The sequence below is a fragment of the Amblyomma mixtum genome, chromosome 3 (assembly GCF_055824585.1).
Source record: "Amblyomma mixtum isolate Tamu chromosome 3, ASM5582458v1, whole genome shotgun sequence".
NCBI lineage: Eukaryota > Metazoa > Arthropoda > Arachnida > Ixodida > Ixodidae > Amblyomma > Amblyomma mixtum.
In genome coordinates, this window is record NC_143014.1 from 389655515 (window position 1) to 389672414 (window position 16900).

Sequence of the window (16900 nt, forward strand, 5' to 3'; positions counted from 1 at the left end):
AATATGGAAAGCCTACGTATGTATGCTTTCCATATGTATGTATACGTATGTAGTGTATGTTGAGCTGCTCTGACGTTGTATTGCACGTCTGCAATAGATGTGCGCGACAGACTGGCGCAATATTTTGCCACAGATGGCAAAGTTCCATGGCAAGAAAGGATCGTCAACCGTGCAGGGCAGAAGGTAAAACAAGCAGGATAATGCTGTATCTGCTCTAAAAGATGTTCTTTAAAATGAATGCAGGCATCATAATTTTGAGTTCAAACAATTGTAAGCTTTATTTCCCCTCAAAATCAAGCCAGTTACTTTACTGGAGCCTTTATTGTTCAGCTTCGTACTAAATTTTAGATATTTTAAATATAGCTTCCGATTGCTGCCTTGGTGGTAGAGCACGAAGCTTCACGGCGACTAAGCGGCCCGTGGCGTCACTGTCGTCGTCACATCCTTCTTCGTTCCTTTGTCTCCTCGTAATGTTAGCAAGACTGCGTCAAGGGTCGCCTTGACGCAGTCTTCAAAATTTTCCTCTGTACTCTTCCTCCTTCTGCAAAATGACGACAATTGCATTGTTTTACATCATTTTTTCATCTCTCTTATGTTAGGAAGTATGAAACTTTCAAGTACATACCGTGAAGGTGGCCCTCCTGAAGGCGTTTCTTTGGACAGCCTTGAGAAGAAAAAGTACAAAAACAAGTCAAGGAATGACTACATGACAAAGTTTGCTTGTTTGTCTACCTGGCTGGCAGTGCGTATCGCCCAAGTAGCTCAGTCTCAGCTGGTGCAGGGCTCGGAGGCCTCCTGTTTTGAGCAGGTGAAGGGCGGCTATACCCTGGCAACCTAGCTTGAGCAGGTGCTGGGCTGCGTGACAAACAATGCACTTCCGAACTTTCTGATACAGATCACTTACTGCAAAATGCCTGCAAATGTCAGTAAAAACGATGGTAGGTGCTTATCGGCTGTCGTCGTCATCCGAATTGGCAGCTGTGTCGTCGTACCTGGATTGTATAAAACGTGATTTCACTGAACTTGCAGCATGATATAGACTTGCGTATGGAGGTGTATACTTACAATGCGAGAAGTTGTGCTTCTGCAGGGCTCTGGCTGTTTATATCAGCACTGCATCAAATAAATGTATTGAAACATGACATTATTTCTACTCTCCTTGTACCAACACTGTTTGAAGGCATACTGAGAAGCACAAATGCGTGGTTTATCATTCTAAGGTACAAACATTTCCAAATCTGTAGTGTGTAGTGTATACCACAATACAAACTTGCTTATTGAGTGTGTACTCAGAAGAGCAAGTGCTCGGTGGTAATGCATTTAAAGGAAGAAACAGCGCGACGAAACACAGACACACGAAGAAACGACAAACGAAAGCGCTCGTGTGTGTGTCGTTTCTTCGTGTGTCCGTGTTTCGTCGCGCTGTTTCTTCCTTTAATTGAGTGTGTACTCACATTCCCAGAAGCTCCATGCCTGGAGAGCTCTGGCTTATGTCAGTACTGCATGAAACAATTCCACTGAAGAATAAAATGATCTCTCACCTTGCCTCAATGCTGTCTAAAATATACAATCAGAAGCTTGACATAATTGCTTATGCTTGCCAGCCAAACAGAAATGCCTACCTGCTGCAACTTGCCTGACTCGGCCCTGGTGATTGTCTGCATATCAGATGCTAGGCTAGAACAATTTGGTGCTCAAGCATGCATGCAGATCACAGCTGCAGTTCATTACCATACACACCCGGTTTTCATTGATATGTTTGTCGTGATCCTGAAGTGAAAAAAAAGTGTTTACAGCACTGTCAGTAAGGCAACATGCTTAAGGCTTCTAACTCTCCCAGACGTAAATTTTCAGATTACGCGTACTGAGAACATGGGATTTGCAATATTCCGCGGGAGATATCAAAAAAATGTTTCAAAATCGCACCCCGCTTTAAGTTCTGAACCATGGTATATGCATATGTACAGGTTCCCCAAAAGTAATACGGAGCACGCGAGTGGTGGGAGAAATGGAAAAAACTGCATGCCAGCGCGCTCTATCAGCAGATGCGCGGCAAAGAGCGAAGGGGCGTCGGCACATCCGGCTGACCCATCTCGATAACTTGATGCTCGTGTTATTGCCTCAACGAGCGAAGCTGCGCTGCTACCATCCCTGCCCTCCAGGGGCGCTTTCAATACAGCTTTCAATACAATGCTGTTCGTCCGGGCCGTGCAAAATGTTTGCCATTGGCACCGCGCGTCTTTATGCTTCGTCAAGTCCTACATTATCTTTGTCTGTGGAGCAGCCGAAGTCTGTGCTACACATGGCGGCGAGTTTGTGCGCTGAGGAGTATAAGCACTCGAGCAACGTTTTGGCAAATGCGGTGACAACTTTGCTTCGCTCTGGGGAACGCATGACAATAAAAAAACAAAAACAGTAGCATGCATGTGCTGTCTGATAAAAATAGGTGCTCAGCGGCATAGCAAGTGGTCTAATAAGACCATTTTCTTCCACACAAATTCACTTTCTTACACTTGATAACTTTCGAGAGCAACCCGGATACGTCGACTCATCATACGAGTCCCTTCATCGATTCATGGTCGATGTCATTAACGAGAGCGGGAGCTTCACCCGTCATTAAACTTTGAGTTTGCATGAAAAGTGCCTTTGGAAGTCGTTTTTTTTTTAATCGCCTCCACCCTGTTGCCCTTTTCTCCTTTGCATGTTTGGAAAATATAGCCGATAGGAGACGACTAAATGAGAGACAAGCTCGTTTTTTGTTTGTCTTTTTCCCTTCATTCTAAGAAAGCAAATTTGTGCCAAGGGAAGTGATCCTTAATTAGTTCAGATGCGCACAATCTCGACGAACCCATCATGAGCTTGTTCATCACGATAAAAGCAGCGCGAACTTCATGACGAACGCAGAAAGGGAAGACGATCAGAGACGTTCCATGGTTATATCAGCGTCTGTGTCTCGTCTTCCCTTCTTGTGTCCTTCGTGAAGTTTGCTCAGTTTTCACTGTCACAAACTCGCCGCGAAGCGAAGAGCGAACCACGGCGGTATCGCAGGCTGAAAATGTTGGCATTCCTGAAAAACCAAAAATAGCAACCTGCCGAACGCCACTTTCTACACGGCGCGGACAAACAAGAAACCCTTGCTTGATGTATTGAAAGTGCCCCTGGCGAGCACTGATGGTAGCAGCGCAGCTTCGAACGTGGCGGCGATAACGCGAGCATCAAGTTATCGAGATGGGTCAGCCGGATGTGCCGACGCCCCTTAGTTCTTTGCCGCGCATCTGCTGATAGAGCGCGCTGGCATGCAGTTTTTTCCATTTCGGCCACCGCTCGCGTGCTCCGTATTACTTTTGGGGCACCTGTACTGCCGTGCGCGGCCGCGTATCGAAGCAAAGTGCCGCAAGCACAAAGGGACCCGGAGGCGGTTCCCAATCGCGACCAATTCTACCTAGCTTTTCTATGATATTGGGGCTAAGCTTGCGTTGCGAAAGTGCAGACGAAAAGGTGTGCATGGAAAGTACCGGTACGGGTTGTTGAGAAAGAATTATAGCACTGGAAAAGTTCGAGTAGGGCAAGCAAAGAAGGAAACTGCACCACTGCTACTGCTTTCCATTGCGAAAAGGGTAGCGGAGACACTTTTGGAGCACTGTGGCTGTGCACCAAGTCAGGAAAAGATTCACACTGAAAGGGTAAAACATGCCGGCAAAGTTGTGAGTATACTAACCTGCTGGCGTAGTGCGGCGTTCTTCGCAGCATGCCGTCGATCAGGGGGAAGAGCGCCCACTTTTTCGCGGCGTTGCCGCTGTTCCCGGGTGCCCCACTCCGACATGTGGCGTCAATGCCGCTGACAATCTTAAGCCAACCGTCCATGGCATTCCTAAATTTTGCTGATGCCTCGGAAGCTCAGACACGTGGATCGACACCGGATATTAGACACTCCACAACTAAATAAACTAACCAGTCAGGCCAAACTTCAGCCCGATTAATTCCCATCGGTTGATCTTGACATCCGTGTCCTTATAATCACAATGCGTCTTGTCATAGAGAAAAGGGTACGGCCGAATACATTCCAGGAAGCGCTCAAAATCCTCAAGTCGCGTGTTCATGCTGGCAAAGCAACCGCCGAGTGCCTCACTGGACGCGAGCAGCCTTCGCCTGCGCCGACGGGGTCACCGAACTGGGACGACGTCACGGTTCACGGTCAGCCCCCATTGGCTGTTCTCGTCAGCGGCCCGGGAAAAATAGCTCCCGGACCTATGCTCTGCGGGACGGCACAGCAGCAGGTCTGCGGTAGAAAAACCGGCTTGTGCAGGAAGCGGCGCGCGGAAAACGTTCTGCGTTGAGCGTTTTCCTGCCAGTGCCAGCGCGCCTTTATACTCCGACGTAACGCGCGCGGCACTGCCACGTCACGCTGGCCAAAGCGAGACCCTCTATACTCCGACGCCGCTTGACCACCGACGTCTTCGGCGGCTTCGGTGCGCTCTGACGGTCCTGGCGTCGTGTGCCTATCCTGCCCCGGGCGAGTCGAAGCCGTGAACCCAGAATGCACCGCGCGCGTTGGCTACAGAGCGCGCATCCTCTATTCGGAGGCAGCAGGCCGGACGAATGGATTTCTGCGCATGCGCGCCGCTGGTCGCTCAGCGCTGTATCGCGTCGCCGCGGCTGAAGTATGCCGCCGCCACGCTGGCCAGTGGCGCATGCGCAGTAGCGGCGCATAGTTAGCGTGCCGGGGCCGCCGCCGCCGCTGCAGCGCGCTCTCCATTGCCTCTCTCCCTCTTCTCGTTGCTTTCGCAATCCTCCAGGTTCAACCAGAGCTAAACCACTGCCATTTTTTTTTTTCCAGGAACAGTCCGTCAGTGGAACGCTCTACGCTGTGGAATGCCCGACTCCCGAATCTTTCTTATCAAAAATTGAAGTGCATACGTTAACTCAACCTAAGCGTTTTGGTTCGCACTAGGCTTCAGGTGATATTACTTGATTCATCAGTCTTTGTGGTTGGCATTTTGTGCTTGCTGACGGAACAGCGTGTCCCTTCCGTTAGTCTTTATCTGCCAAAGCGAGCTGTTCATGCCCCCGTTCTTTTGTTATATGTCAGTCTTGCTTCGATATACCCGAACAGCGCAAGCTTGTTGAAAGCATTTTTCTTTCTGCTTTTTTTTCTTCTCTTTCTTTGTGAGTGTTAATCTGCTCAAGCAGGCGGAAGACACCAATGTTGCCATTATCTTGTCTTATTGCGCTTTTTTATACTTTCTTCACAATGTAAGCTCATTCCTGCCAAAGGCCTTCTGCGAAGGCTTGCAGTACCTCTGAAATAAGCAAAAAAAAAAAACAACTGAACACATATCTCTGCTTGTACACACAGGTCGAAAGCAAGAGCTGTGAGGTCGCATTTTCACCGCACTGTTTCTTCACAGAAAATAAAGGCTTAAGCGCTGAACTTCCAGGCAAAGGATAGAATACATATGAATATAGGGTCATTGCGATACAATACTTATAGTTTGATTGTATTCGATTCTAATCATTCGCCCGTGTGACTGACCTATCACAGCAACAGCGAGAGAATGAGCTATAACGAAGTGCACAAATATTAAGCGGGAAATGTAATTCGGATTAAATTATCATAGCCCCATACCCCTATTTACGCGCGCAAAAGACACCACATTCCAAAAGCTGCGTGCCTAATGGCTCTTCCATTACAGAGACCGTCACGCACAGAACTTCTGGTCTAGGCGCGACATCTGTTTAGAAATATAGGACGTGTGCCTGGAATGAAAATCGCATTTATTGTATTGATGTTGGTCTACTGCAACGGGAAAAAACCTAATTTCCATGCTCTTTCGAGATTACTGGCAGGGCAAAACGATACGGTGGTAATTAGCGACTCGTCTCCCTCGTCAGCATGCAAAATTTCCTGTCACTGTACAACTAGCATACATTTTCATAGGAAAACTGACCACAACTTGTGCGCAAGATAGCAAACAACGTGGTTCCGCGCGTACTGATCCTTATTGGACTAGCGCGAGGCGCCACCGCAGCGTGGCGTCTATTTCGTGAAAATCACTGATAAAGCGACGCCGATGCTCGGTCTGACCGTAAAGCCCTGTATTGCCATTGGAGACGCTCCTCACCTTCTCCTTAAACTACTGCTCATTTTTGTTTCTCCTTTTCTTCTACACCCTTTTGTTCGTTTACGAATGAAGCGACTAATAATGCTCACGGTTATTCCATATAATGTCCATTGAACCGCTGCTCGGTGTAAAAAATAATAGTCGTGTGCTTACAACTGAGCGATCGCTTGCCCACTAAGGGCACATCAGCGGGAATATGCGCACATTCCACGACAGAGAGAAACACGAAGCCTGCTCCTTTCAACCTCGCGCATGACGCGATTTCTAGTCTCGTTTGGCGCTAGTCACGCGACGAATGTTTCGAGCTTTCCGCAGACAGTTTTCGAGCCCCAAGACCGATATCATTCCTGCTGCCCTTCTCGAAGACATCTGTGAAGTCGACCTTCGTTGCCCCCAGCTCGGCCAACGGGACGTGTTCCAGTGCTCAGCTAAACCAGCACTGGCGGCACCGGTATCGTCCACCGAGTACAACAACGACCTTTGGCAAAGCTTGCGGTGCCGTTCTTAAAGCCTGGTGCGGCGCAGCAGCTGGCAGTGACACCGAACGCGAGCCGCACCTCTTCGAATGGGACCTGCTGTTGTGTGCCCTGCTGGGATGAAGGCGCACCATCCATAGACGTTCGAGTACAGATTTCCGCGCTTCAGAATACAGATTTCCGTATATCAAAAAAGGGAAAAAAATAGAAACAACAAACTTTTATTTATTTCATTTACACAAAACATTCTGTGCGCTTTGTTGTTGAAAAATAAATGGCGAACGGTATAGATGTTATACCATTACTCAACCTTTGATTGTTAACATTTACGCGAGCAATATTCATTTCGATACCATGGGAAACAAGCCGACGGCTGAGATATCTCGCCACGGCATGTCCACGAAGGTCAAATCACCTGCCCGGCCATTTCACCAGTGGGATTAGTGGCCTTCATTACTCAGTTCTGGGAAGTGGCTTTGTTCCGCCGTCAGTATCCTCCTTCAAGGCGGCTGGTCGGCGCTCCTTGTCAAGGCAAAAGGGTAGGATCCCCTCTGGCATCGCTGTGTCTCATGGCGGGATAAAGACATGAATAGGTGGTTCTCTTCCGCCCCGACGAGGCTGCTGGCCGTCGTCGCCGCGCCGGCGGCATGCCAAGACAAAGGTGGGGGCACGGCAGGACCATGATACCTCGACAATAACTACAAATTGTACTCTCATAAATAACAACGTGTAGAACGTGGATTTGTGTGAAATACGGCAGCCGCTAACAGGGTGAACGTACAAAGTAGGGGACTACTTGACACATCACGCAGAAAAAAGCGTTCCAGTTCTACGTCAAAAACCACATCTCGCCCAGTGAGAGCCCGAAAACAGATGTTCGGGAAAATGTGCTAAGGCTTTTAGGGGGGGGGGGGGGGGGGGGCGACTGCCCCCTCCGCTCCCCCTTAGGACCGCCAGTGAACTGAAGAGCGTAATAATCTCTTATATCTCAAAGGAGTTGGCAGTAAAATTGCTTTTGAGAGCTGATTTTTCTGTGTTGTAGTGTAAATAATGCAATGTTGCACTTGACTGCGCATTATTCCTGCACACCCGCCCTGCCTTAATTTTCAGAAAAGTCTCGAGAAGGGAACCTCAGGTTGGTTGGGGAAAGCTGGAAGACTGCGAACGTTGGTGTTGCAATTTTTAATTAACCACTCGCAATCGCTCCAGCTATGGAGCATAGAAATATTTGTTTCCCATCCAGCAATAAAATGTGGGCGCTCAGTCCAAGACTCCGGGTTGTGCCGACCTTCTGGCGATGAAAGGGAGCGCTGCCTGGTCGTCGAGGCGTGCGGTGGCGAGATTCACCTCCGACATCTCCAGTGCCGCATTACGCAGCATTAGATGGTGTGGTTTTTTGGGACATGTCCATGTGACATCGCTGCCTTCACATCAGCGAGCACAGCTCGTGGCTCCTAATTTATCGAAATCAAAGGCGAATCTGTGCGCCACACCTTCGCACAGTTTCTTGGCGCTTTTTTGGGGCGCCTATTTACCAGATCGGGCATGGAAATGGGAAGAGATCACAGTACGCGGCCGGAGCCACCACAAGCAAGATAGCAATTTATTCACGCGACGCCTCGAAACACACGAAGCACCCACCCCAAAGCAAATTGAAAAAAGGTGTGGGAGGGGAGTCGCACTCCGTTAGAAGACAGACCTTGTGTTGAACGCAATTTCAAGGCAATTTCATCAGTAAGTCCGAAGTTAACAAAGTATTCTCCATGATATGTAATCTCGAACATTTCCCAATTCGGCTCTGCGAATACCTTCTCTAAACACGCGGTGAAGAGTGCTGACGAGGTCGTGTCTGCCTACCCGACGGTTTCCAGATTGGTATTTTAAAACTTTCCCTGTGGAGGACTTTGTACTGCCAGTATGCATACTTTTCATTGTCTTTACATGCGCATCTTCTACACCTTGGTTACACAGTGCGTGCATACCTGCTCAGGTTTCGACTGTCAAATAGATTCTTGTAGTGTTAGGAGGCTATATATAGATGTTGAGTATAACTCGAGTATAACTCTATCCCCTGAACTGGTGACATGAATACCACCTATTGCCGAGTAGCCTTTCCGAAAGCCAGCCTGCTCCCTTGGTTGATTGAACTCTAATGATGTCATGGTTTTATTAGTGATGATGTTTGTGAGCACCTCGTTGGTAACGGACAGTAAGCTGATCGTTCTCTGATTTTTTATATCCTGCATATCCCTTTGCCTAAGGATTACGATAATAATACCGTTTTTTGAGGTATCTTACTTACTCGAGATCGTGAGGTGTTGGGCATGCTAGTCAGAAGATTCTTCTATATTAAGCACAATGACTCCACCCACCGTCCTTCAAATGATCTGCAGTCACTTGATCCTCACCTGGTGCTCTTCCCGTTTGCATTGCTTTTATAATGCTTTCATTACTTCTTCTTTCTTTAGCGACGGGATGGCAATTCATTCACACCACTCAGTTCATCATTACCATCCTAAATATTTCGGGTGCCCTAAAGACCTGTGTAGAATTCCTCGAGTAATTTGTCATGTACGTATTGGTAATGAAATGTCCCTCTTCGTGAGTGCGTCTGACTTGCTCTTTCCTAATTTCTTCCTAACCGCTTTTAAGCAAACCCTGGTTCATACAGCATGCTTCTTCATATCCATATTTAACACACTTCTGTCGTTTACCTTGCCCCTATTCATTTACCCTCTCTTTCTTACTTAGCGCCGTGATTCAGGACGACGTCGAACCCTGCACCGCTGCAGCGACAGAGCATTCCCATTTTAGATCGGCCTTCGATGACGAGGATGACGATCCCGATATTTACATTCGGCATGTAGTTTTTCATGACAGGCCAATGAGCAAAGTAACTAACGGGCTAATGACGTACATACTTTGAGGAGTCCCAACCCGTCTACGTTAATCTGGAGTGTTCCACTACAGCTTTCCTGATAGACTCCGCGTCACCTTGAAATGTTAAACACCAGATAATAATACTGTAATTACAAAATAAAGGAAGTATGAATTGGTGTTTTTTCTAAGAATATGAACATTCTTTGCTGCACGCGACGGAAAAAAAGCATGGAAAGGCGCGCTTATAGCAGCGGTAGAGATACTTTGAAAAAAAATAATGAATTGCGATTAGATAAACAGGCAACGCGGAAATACATGAGCTCGATGGCATGCGACAACGATTGCGCCCAGAAAGATGCTACATCAATGAAGTGTAGCTGCGATGCGATGCAATAATTTTATGTTACACCCATGCGCTGAAAATTTTCCCCTTAAAAAAAGAACGCCAATCGCTAGCGGCAGCTTCGTCACGCTATACTCGGACTGCTGGATCGTGAATTCTCTGACCAGCGGCTTATATCTGCCTCTCACTGCCGCACACAACAGAGGCCAACAGTCCCCGAAATCAAGGAGCATGGGGGATGTATTTCTTTTTGTTGCGAAAGCAACACTACGCGAGTCACCGAGCCATTTCGCGGAGCTGACGAAAGGCCATATTGCGCATGCGCGAGGAGCAGCGACGCCACACGGCGCACAGCTGGCGCGATGCCGCCGTCGCCGCGGGGTGTCTCAGAGGTGCCGCCGCATGGAGGAAGGAAAAAGAGAGGAGAGGCCCTTTCCACACAACACCATGGGAGAAAAATGTGGAGGAAATCACGTGGTTTTTTTCGCGATCGGGATGCCACCTAGTCCGGGCAGCTTAGCAACGGCGTCGTACTTGCTGCTTGCAAGCCGGGCGGTAGCAGACGACCGCGGCGTAGCAGTTGCGGTGCGGCGTACTTTTCTCAACTGCTCGAGTTTGTTTTTGATCGTGCTCACAAGCTTACGTTGGCGCCGTTCACTCATATCTCAGGCGGAATTCGCTGCAAAACTCTCGTTGTTGCGTGCATTGATTTCAACGTGCTCGACCACGATCGCACGGGCATTTCGTCAACTGCGTCACTGCTCGGAGCCGTCGGGAGACCGCCGCTGCTTACTGAGGAGCACTCGCGCTGTTCGTTTACCAGTGATTCAATACGCCGTGCGCTAGAGAGGTCGTCGGCGTATTGCGCGGACGTTTCGCGTCCTGTGCGTGCAGTGTGCGTGTGCCATTCGCGCTCCCGTTTCCATCGGCAGTGAAACCTCGTTGCTATTAGGCGTGCTCTTGCAACGCTCTAGTGATCGTCACTGGTGTTAGTGTAACTATTTTCGTTTTTCGCGATTGCGCTTGTGTGAGCAGCGGGGGCCATGACATCGGTGGAGGGCGATATTTTAAAGGAAGCCGCTGCGCTCGCTTTGCATGCTTGCACGCCCCTGTTATACGCCGCCGGTAAAAATGAAAAGAAAGAGACCCTGCGCTTAAACAATACCTTAGAGATTTTTTTTCTTTAATAAAGGCGAAGGGTTAGTTTTGTTCACTGCAATATCTACATAAAGATACGAATGCACACAGGATGCCGAGAACTTCATTTGTAAAAAACATTTATTTTCTCACAAAAAACAACTCGCACGAAAAAACGTGGCTATTTACAATATCTTCACATCATATACAACAACACAAAAGCTTCTGCTCTATAACAAAGTCATCAACTGCAAACAAGTGACATTTGTCAAAACTTCAACCCCATACGCAAACCTGCGCTCGGCTGCAGGTCCTTTAAAAAAAAGCACTTTTTATTTTCGCGATACCTTCATTTGAGGAGAATGCAAAGGATTAAAAAGTAAACTGACGTAAAAAGGTCTGTTAATAATGGGGTGAACTGTGCCTAGAATTAAAAGGAGTGCCATACGCCGTGCGACGGTGAAGAATAAATGGGCACTCTTATTTTCGTTTCCACATTTCGTTTCCACATTTATTTTCGTTTCCATTATTTTCGTTTCCAATAAATAAATAAAACATGTGCCCCCCTCGAACAAAATTTCTGGCTACACCACTGCTCGTGTGGAATTCGCGCGGCTAGGGGCCCGCGTTTCTCGCGTGTGCTTAGTTGTCCTTCGCCCACCGCAGTAACTGAAAGCGACGGTCACTTACCGTGCTTACAAGAGTTGAGGAACAGGGAGGAGATTTTCGATACCGGACGAATGCCCTTCCCGGGCATCGGTGGCCGTCGTGTGGTTTCGCGCGACGAGGGGCCCACGTTTCTCGCGTGTCCTTCACCTCACCCGGTGAAGGCTAATTTCGAGCGCTGAGCTAAACAAGCAAGTATACTAGTTTCATCGAATGCAGCCTTCAACTTCAGAGTCCCATGGACGGGCGTTGCCAAAGGGGGGCCACCGCAGATAACCACCGCAAGATGGGCCACCGCAGTAATTGAAAGCGAAGGTCACTTCCCGCGCCTGCAAGAGCTGAGATAAGTATTTTTCTCGGCTGCTACTAATTGTGACCAGGGCCGAGCAGTTGGAGACGGCGCGGAGACGACGCAGTACGAAGCAGTAACTGAAAGTAGCCGCCTGTCTCACACGGGTATTTCCGCTTTATTAACTTTTCCGCTGACGAACACCGGCATAGGGCGCCCTAAACCGGCCGGTAAGCAGCCAAGCGCCACCAGCGCGGGGATCTGTGCCCCTGCGGTAGCACGCTCCTTCGTTGGCTTTGAAACGCGCGCGCAGTAGTCGAGGGCGGGACTTATGCGATGACGTCAGCCCGGACAAGATGGCGCCGAGCTGGTTTCCGGCTTCACAAAATGTCACGTGACGGCCTCTCCTCTCTTTTTCCTTCCTCCATGTGCCGCCGCTATGCTCGCCAGTTGTGCATGCGCAGTAGCGGCGCATAGCTAGCGTGCCGCCGCCGCTGCCGCGCTCTCCATCGCTTCTCTGTCTCTCCTCGTTGCTTTCGCAATCCTCCAGGTTTAACCAGAGCTAAACCAGTGCCGATTTTTAAACATTTCATTGTGTTTATCAATGGGGGCCAATACGGTAATTTTTTTTAAAGATATTTGATTAGAAAGGGAAAAAACAACTACATGCCACTGATGGGATTTGAACCCACGACCTGCGAGTTTCGCGTCCGATCCTGAGCTACGGCGACGAATCTGCAATCTTTTGCTTTCGGGGTACTTGAGTATTGTGTACCGAAACTCGAGAATGTGCATCAGCGCCACCCTCGTTAACAGCTGCGGACGTAGTACGTCCTCTTTTGCTGCGAGTTCCAATGTAGGAAGGTGGTCGAACAGTCAGGGCAGGAGCTGTGCGAGAACCCTAATTTCGTGCTGCTTGTGTCTGATAAAAGAGGCTTATGCTTTCTGGCGTTCTTTCGTAGAACGCTTTGGCGACGGCCTACGTGGAGCATTCGCAGCAATCCGCCTCGGCTACATCGGCTGCAGGTGGATGGGTGGAGGGGAGGGCAAGGTGGGTGAACATGCTTTTTGGAGCGCAGATGTTACTCGCCCGCTCTTACGTTCCGCGTCGTAGTTGGGGTTGTCGGCGTAACCGGTTGTCCAAGTAGCAGGGCGAATTAAACGCCGCCTGGAAGGCGACTGCCAGGGGACGATCGCGGAAGGTGGCTAGCACAGTAACAATCGCAACTATCTCTCAATTTTTTTACCAGTAATTTTCGTATAGTTTTATGAGGGTTTAACGTCCCAAAGCGACTCAGGCTATGAGGGACCCCGTACTAAAGGGCTCCGGAAATTTTGACAGCCTGGGGTCTTTAACGTGCATTAACATCGCACAGTACACAGACCACTAGAATTTCGCCTCTGCCGAAATTTGACCTCTGCGGCCGGGATCAAACCCGCTTCTTACTGGTCAGAAGCCGAGCGCCATAACCACTAAACTACCTCGATGGGGCGTTTATAAGTCAGTGCCAAGATGTGCGCTCATCAGATGTGTGCGTTCGCGCACGCACGCACACACACACCACGGTTATTTTTTAATTTTCGAAAAAAGAGGCTATGCTGCTAACACAGTAAAGAAAACATCTAACCCATCCTCTAACTCCGAGTAAGATTCCAGCCAGTGGCGGCGCTAAGGAGAGGCTCCGTTTACTGATGCCTTAGGCTACTCGGCCACCTTCGAATATTCTTCTTCATGTTGTCGCATGGAATATCAGGAACCTCCTTGACCTCCTCGTGTCGCACTTGACTGGTTCGAACTCAGCGATCTCAGCATATGGCCTCATGCCACAATAACTCCCTTTCTCCGCCCGCACATGAAAATTCCAGACGGTGCTCACGTCAAGAAAGGGGAACCAGTCCGGAGGTTGAACTTGCGCAGTGTGTATACGTTCTGAGCTGAAATGCACTGTTTTCTTAACACTGAACTCACTGAACGGAGCCATTATGCATGGTTATAAATCATGCGCATTTCCTACACGCAAAACAGTTTTATTAACAGGAAAAGTTCGCGCGGAATTCCGGGGTCTTTCATCACAGGCAGAAATCTTTTAGCGTAAGGCTTGATCTCAGTGTCCTTTTTAAGAGATGCTGAACTTGGCTATGTCACAAACGAACATAGCATCAAAACACAACGCAAATAATCATGTTGTTGGCATGCGTAACATTTCACTGACCACGGCACAAACGTCCCCTTGGCTCGAAGGCACGTCCTAACGCTTAAGCTCCACGTTTGAAGTCTAAGAAAGGTTTTTGAGGCCTATTGAATATACATCCGCTATCAAGGAAGTCTAGGTAAAGCTGCAGGTATATAGGTATAGGAAGTAATGACCGACTAGAAACTTTGTCAGCTGCCTTTTGGACAGGTATTCTAAGAAAAAGCGAAGATGGAGGAAATCGAAAGTATCAGCCTAAAATTCTCTCACGACTGTGCAAAGAAAAGACAGATTAACATTCAGTTGCCTAATGACCACAGATGCCAAGAAGCGGGGGTTCATGATTTGTAAAAAAAAAAAATCCGGAAACAAATTCGGGGACAAAGAGTGCACGACAGATTCACCAGTATCAAAGTTTCAAGAAATTGTGCGTAAGCGTCCTTTGACCGCCCCCCAGAAACTCATAAGAATTATACTTAGCACAATTACGTTCTTCCTCACACAATGGAGCACTTACGACAGTGTCACAACGCAACGTTGCAACGAATATGCCAAAAATTTCTGTCCTTAATTGACAAAGACTATATATCATATATCATGCGATAAATTCTAGCGTATGGATAGCTGTTGTACACTAATTTTGAGTTCAGTTGATTTTGCTGCTCTTGCCGTAAATTTATCATTTTTCAGCGGACATAAAAAAAATTTGACACCACTACAGCGACGACTGATCTCTACTAGGTGGCTGGATGCCGCATTCCCGCTTTCCGAGACGAACGTGACTGAAGCCACCGGAAGTTGGACGGCTTGTTCCGGAAGTCGGGTGGCTGCTGTGTATTTCAGTGCAAAAAGTGGTGTCTTTCGCACATTCGTTCTCAGTTTTTTGCGTTGTTCTCGCATAATTTCTGCTGTTGTGTGAAAGTAACAAGCAAGCTGAACGCGAGAAATATGAGCATTTTGTGCAGAACCCTGTAATTTCTGAGAAACCGAACAAAACAGGCATGCAGGTCTCACCCTGCCGCGGTAAAGCAGTACGTGCATGAAAAACTATATTCTTCTCTGGTTCTTGTCTTCCGAGCGTAAATGAGAAGTAGTGGAATGACGATGCGGCTAGGTCATCTTAGAGCCGAATTTTCGTGTAGCAAAGAGAAAAGCCAACCTTGGCGCGGAAATCCATTCTCTCCAAGAGCCACTCGTTGTGCAGCTGCCGCAGTTTCAGTTTAGAATAAGCTAACTGAAAAGCACAGCGACGTTTCAGCTGCACACAGCGATAGAAATTACTGACAAGAAAGACGAATGCTGCAGTGCGCGTGAGAAGTGCTGTTAGAAGTCAACTGCGCCAAGCATCACAAATAAAATCTCATTCAGGCTTAACCTGATACAGTACGAAATACTACATGACACGCTCTGTTGAAAAAACAGTAGCAAACCTTTTAGAGGCGCTATTGCGAACCAACTGAACACGTCGACACCTCACCAGATAGTAGCCTAGCCGTCGCTCCGGTGTGATCTAAACATAATTCGGTAATATTGTCACTGCAAAGTCGGCTGCCTGGTAAAGGTATCCACCTATTCTTTCTTAAATTTATCCCCCTTTGACGGCGTAATTTTGGTTTGAGCGCGGGTACAAGCATCACAATAAAGAGCAGAGTTGGCGACGCTATCGCAACGGGACGACACAGAGCTGATCCGACGAGGCTCCATACTTGCCGCGTGTAGCGACGTCCTGTCGTCTGCTGGTGTCGTCCCATTGCGATGCAATGGACCCTTATTTTGGAAACGTCTTTCCCGAGGACTTTGCTGGTCTCCTCATGAAGTTGACTGCGCAACAGGTAGGCACTGTCGTGGAAAAAGAAGAGAACGGCGAAAAGACGAAATGCTAAGTGCAGAACCAAAACTGAAACTGAAAAAACGTGTTGCGGTCTGATTTCGTGCACTGATAAAGGCTGACTTCCGAGATAAGGCCGCTTACTTCCGGTTGCTGCACTTTGAGGCGCTCGATGCGCCATCCAGCCCCCTAATGCAGATCATTGGCGGCGACCCGCATTGGGAGAACGCGAAAGCATTGACGCCTCCTCGGTACTCGTCGCCTCTCTTTGCCTCTCTTTATCATTTTCTTTTTGTTTCCTAACTTAACTATTGTAATTATTTACTGTAATTATACTTTCTTTTATCTCAACCATTTTGGTTTTTCAAACTTGGCGCTGTGGTTGCTTTCACTTACGCTTACTATATCTCGTCCAGGCTATTCAGCCGTCCGATGGTTTTTGTTGATAATTAATTAAGTATTCAATCTATGTCAATGAAACTTTTCGTTCGATTAATTATGACTCACCAAATATATTTCAATTCATTTCAAACTTTATTTTCGCTCCTTCGCCTATTTTTGCGCAATCTTGCTGTCCACCGCTGTTTCCCGTCCACTCGCTGGAGGTACTGGGATCGATACCCAGCACCTCCACCAGATGTCACGTAGTAGTGACGGCAGTCCAGCGGTCAGGAAGACACCAGAAATACTTGCAAACGAAGCTCTTTATTTGGGCTGACTTGCGCCCGCAAAAGAACTGGATCACTCGGTGGCGGCGTAGAAAGAGAAGTTTATTTTGTTCTGTGTTGACATAGCAAATACAAAACAAATCGGATGAACTTAATGCTCTGATGAGTCAAGCACATGCGCAGTGACGCAGCACTGAGCACGTCAGTAAGGCAGTAAGAAAGCCGACACTCGACCGCCGCGCAGGACGATGAAGTATGTCGACCATTTGCGCAAGAACTCAGCCTCACTCATTGACAGA

The 16900-nt window shown here is 48.1% G+C and overlaps 1 protein-coding gene across 1 annotated transcript; it reads right to left on the minus strand.

Moving 5' to 3' along the window:
• Positions 1 to 1061: 1061 nt before the first annotated feature.
• On the minus strand, positions 1062 to 6736 carry LOC149357151 (uncharacterized). The gene is made up of 7 exons (XM_089576520.1): positions 6680 to 6736; positions 4227 to 4248; positions 3719 to 3896; positions 1741 to 1770; positions 1623 to 1658; positions 1455 to 1517; positions 1062 to 1113 (listed from the first exon to the last, which is right to left on the minus strand). The coding sequence occupies exons 1-7, from the start codon at positions 6734 to 6736 to the stop codon at positions 1062 to 1064; spliced, it is 438 nt and encodes a 145-aa protein (XP_089432646.1).
• Positions 6737 to 16900: the final 10164 nt, after the last annotated feature.

What these genes read in the sequence shown, in the direction of transcription:
- LOC149357151 (XM_089576520.1), bottom strand. Translation starts at nt 6,736, where the DNA reads ATGGATGGTGCGCCTTCATCCCAGCAGGGCACACAACAGCAGGTCCCA. An exon ending in CCGGGAGCTATTTTTCCCGG is followed by an intron (nt 3,897 to 4,226) that starts GCCGCTGACGAG and finishes CACGTGTCTGAG; the next exon opens with CTTCCGAGGCATCAGCAAAA. An exon ending in GGCATGGAGCTTCTGGGAAT is followed by an intron (nt 1,114 to 1,454) that starts GTGAGTACACAC and finishes TATTTGATGCAG; the next exon opens with TGCTGATATAAACAGCCAGA.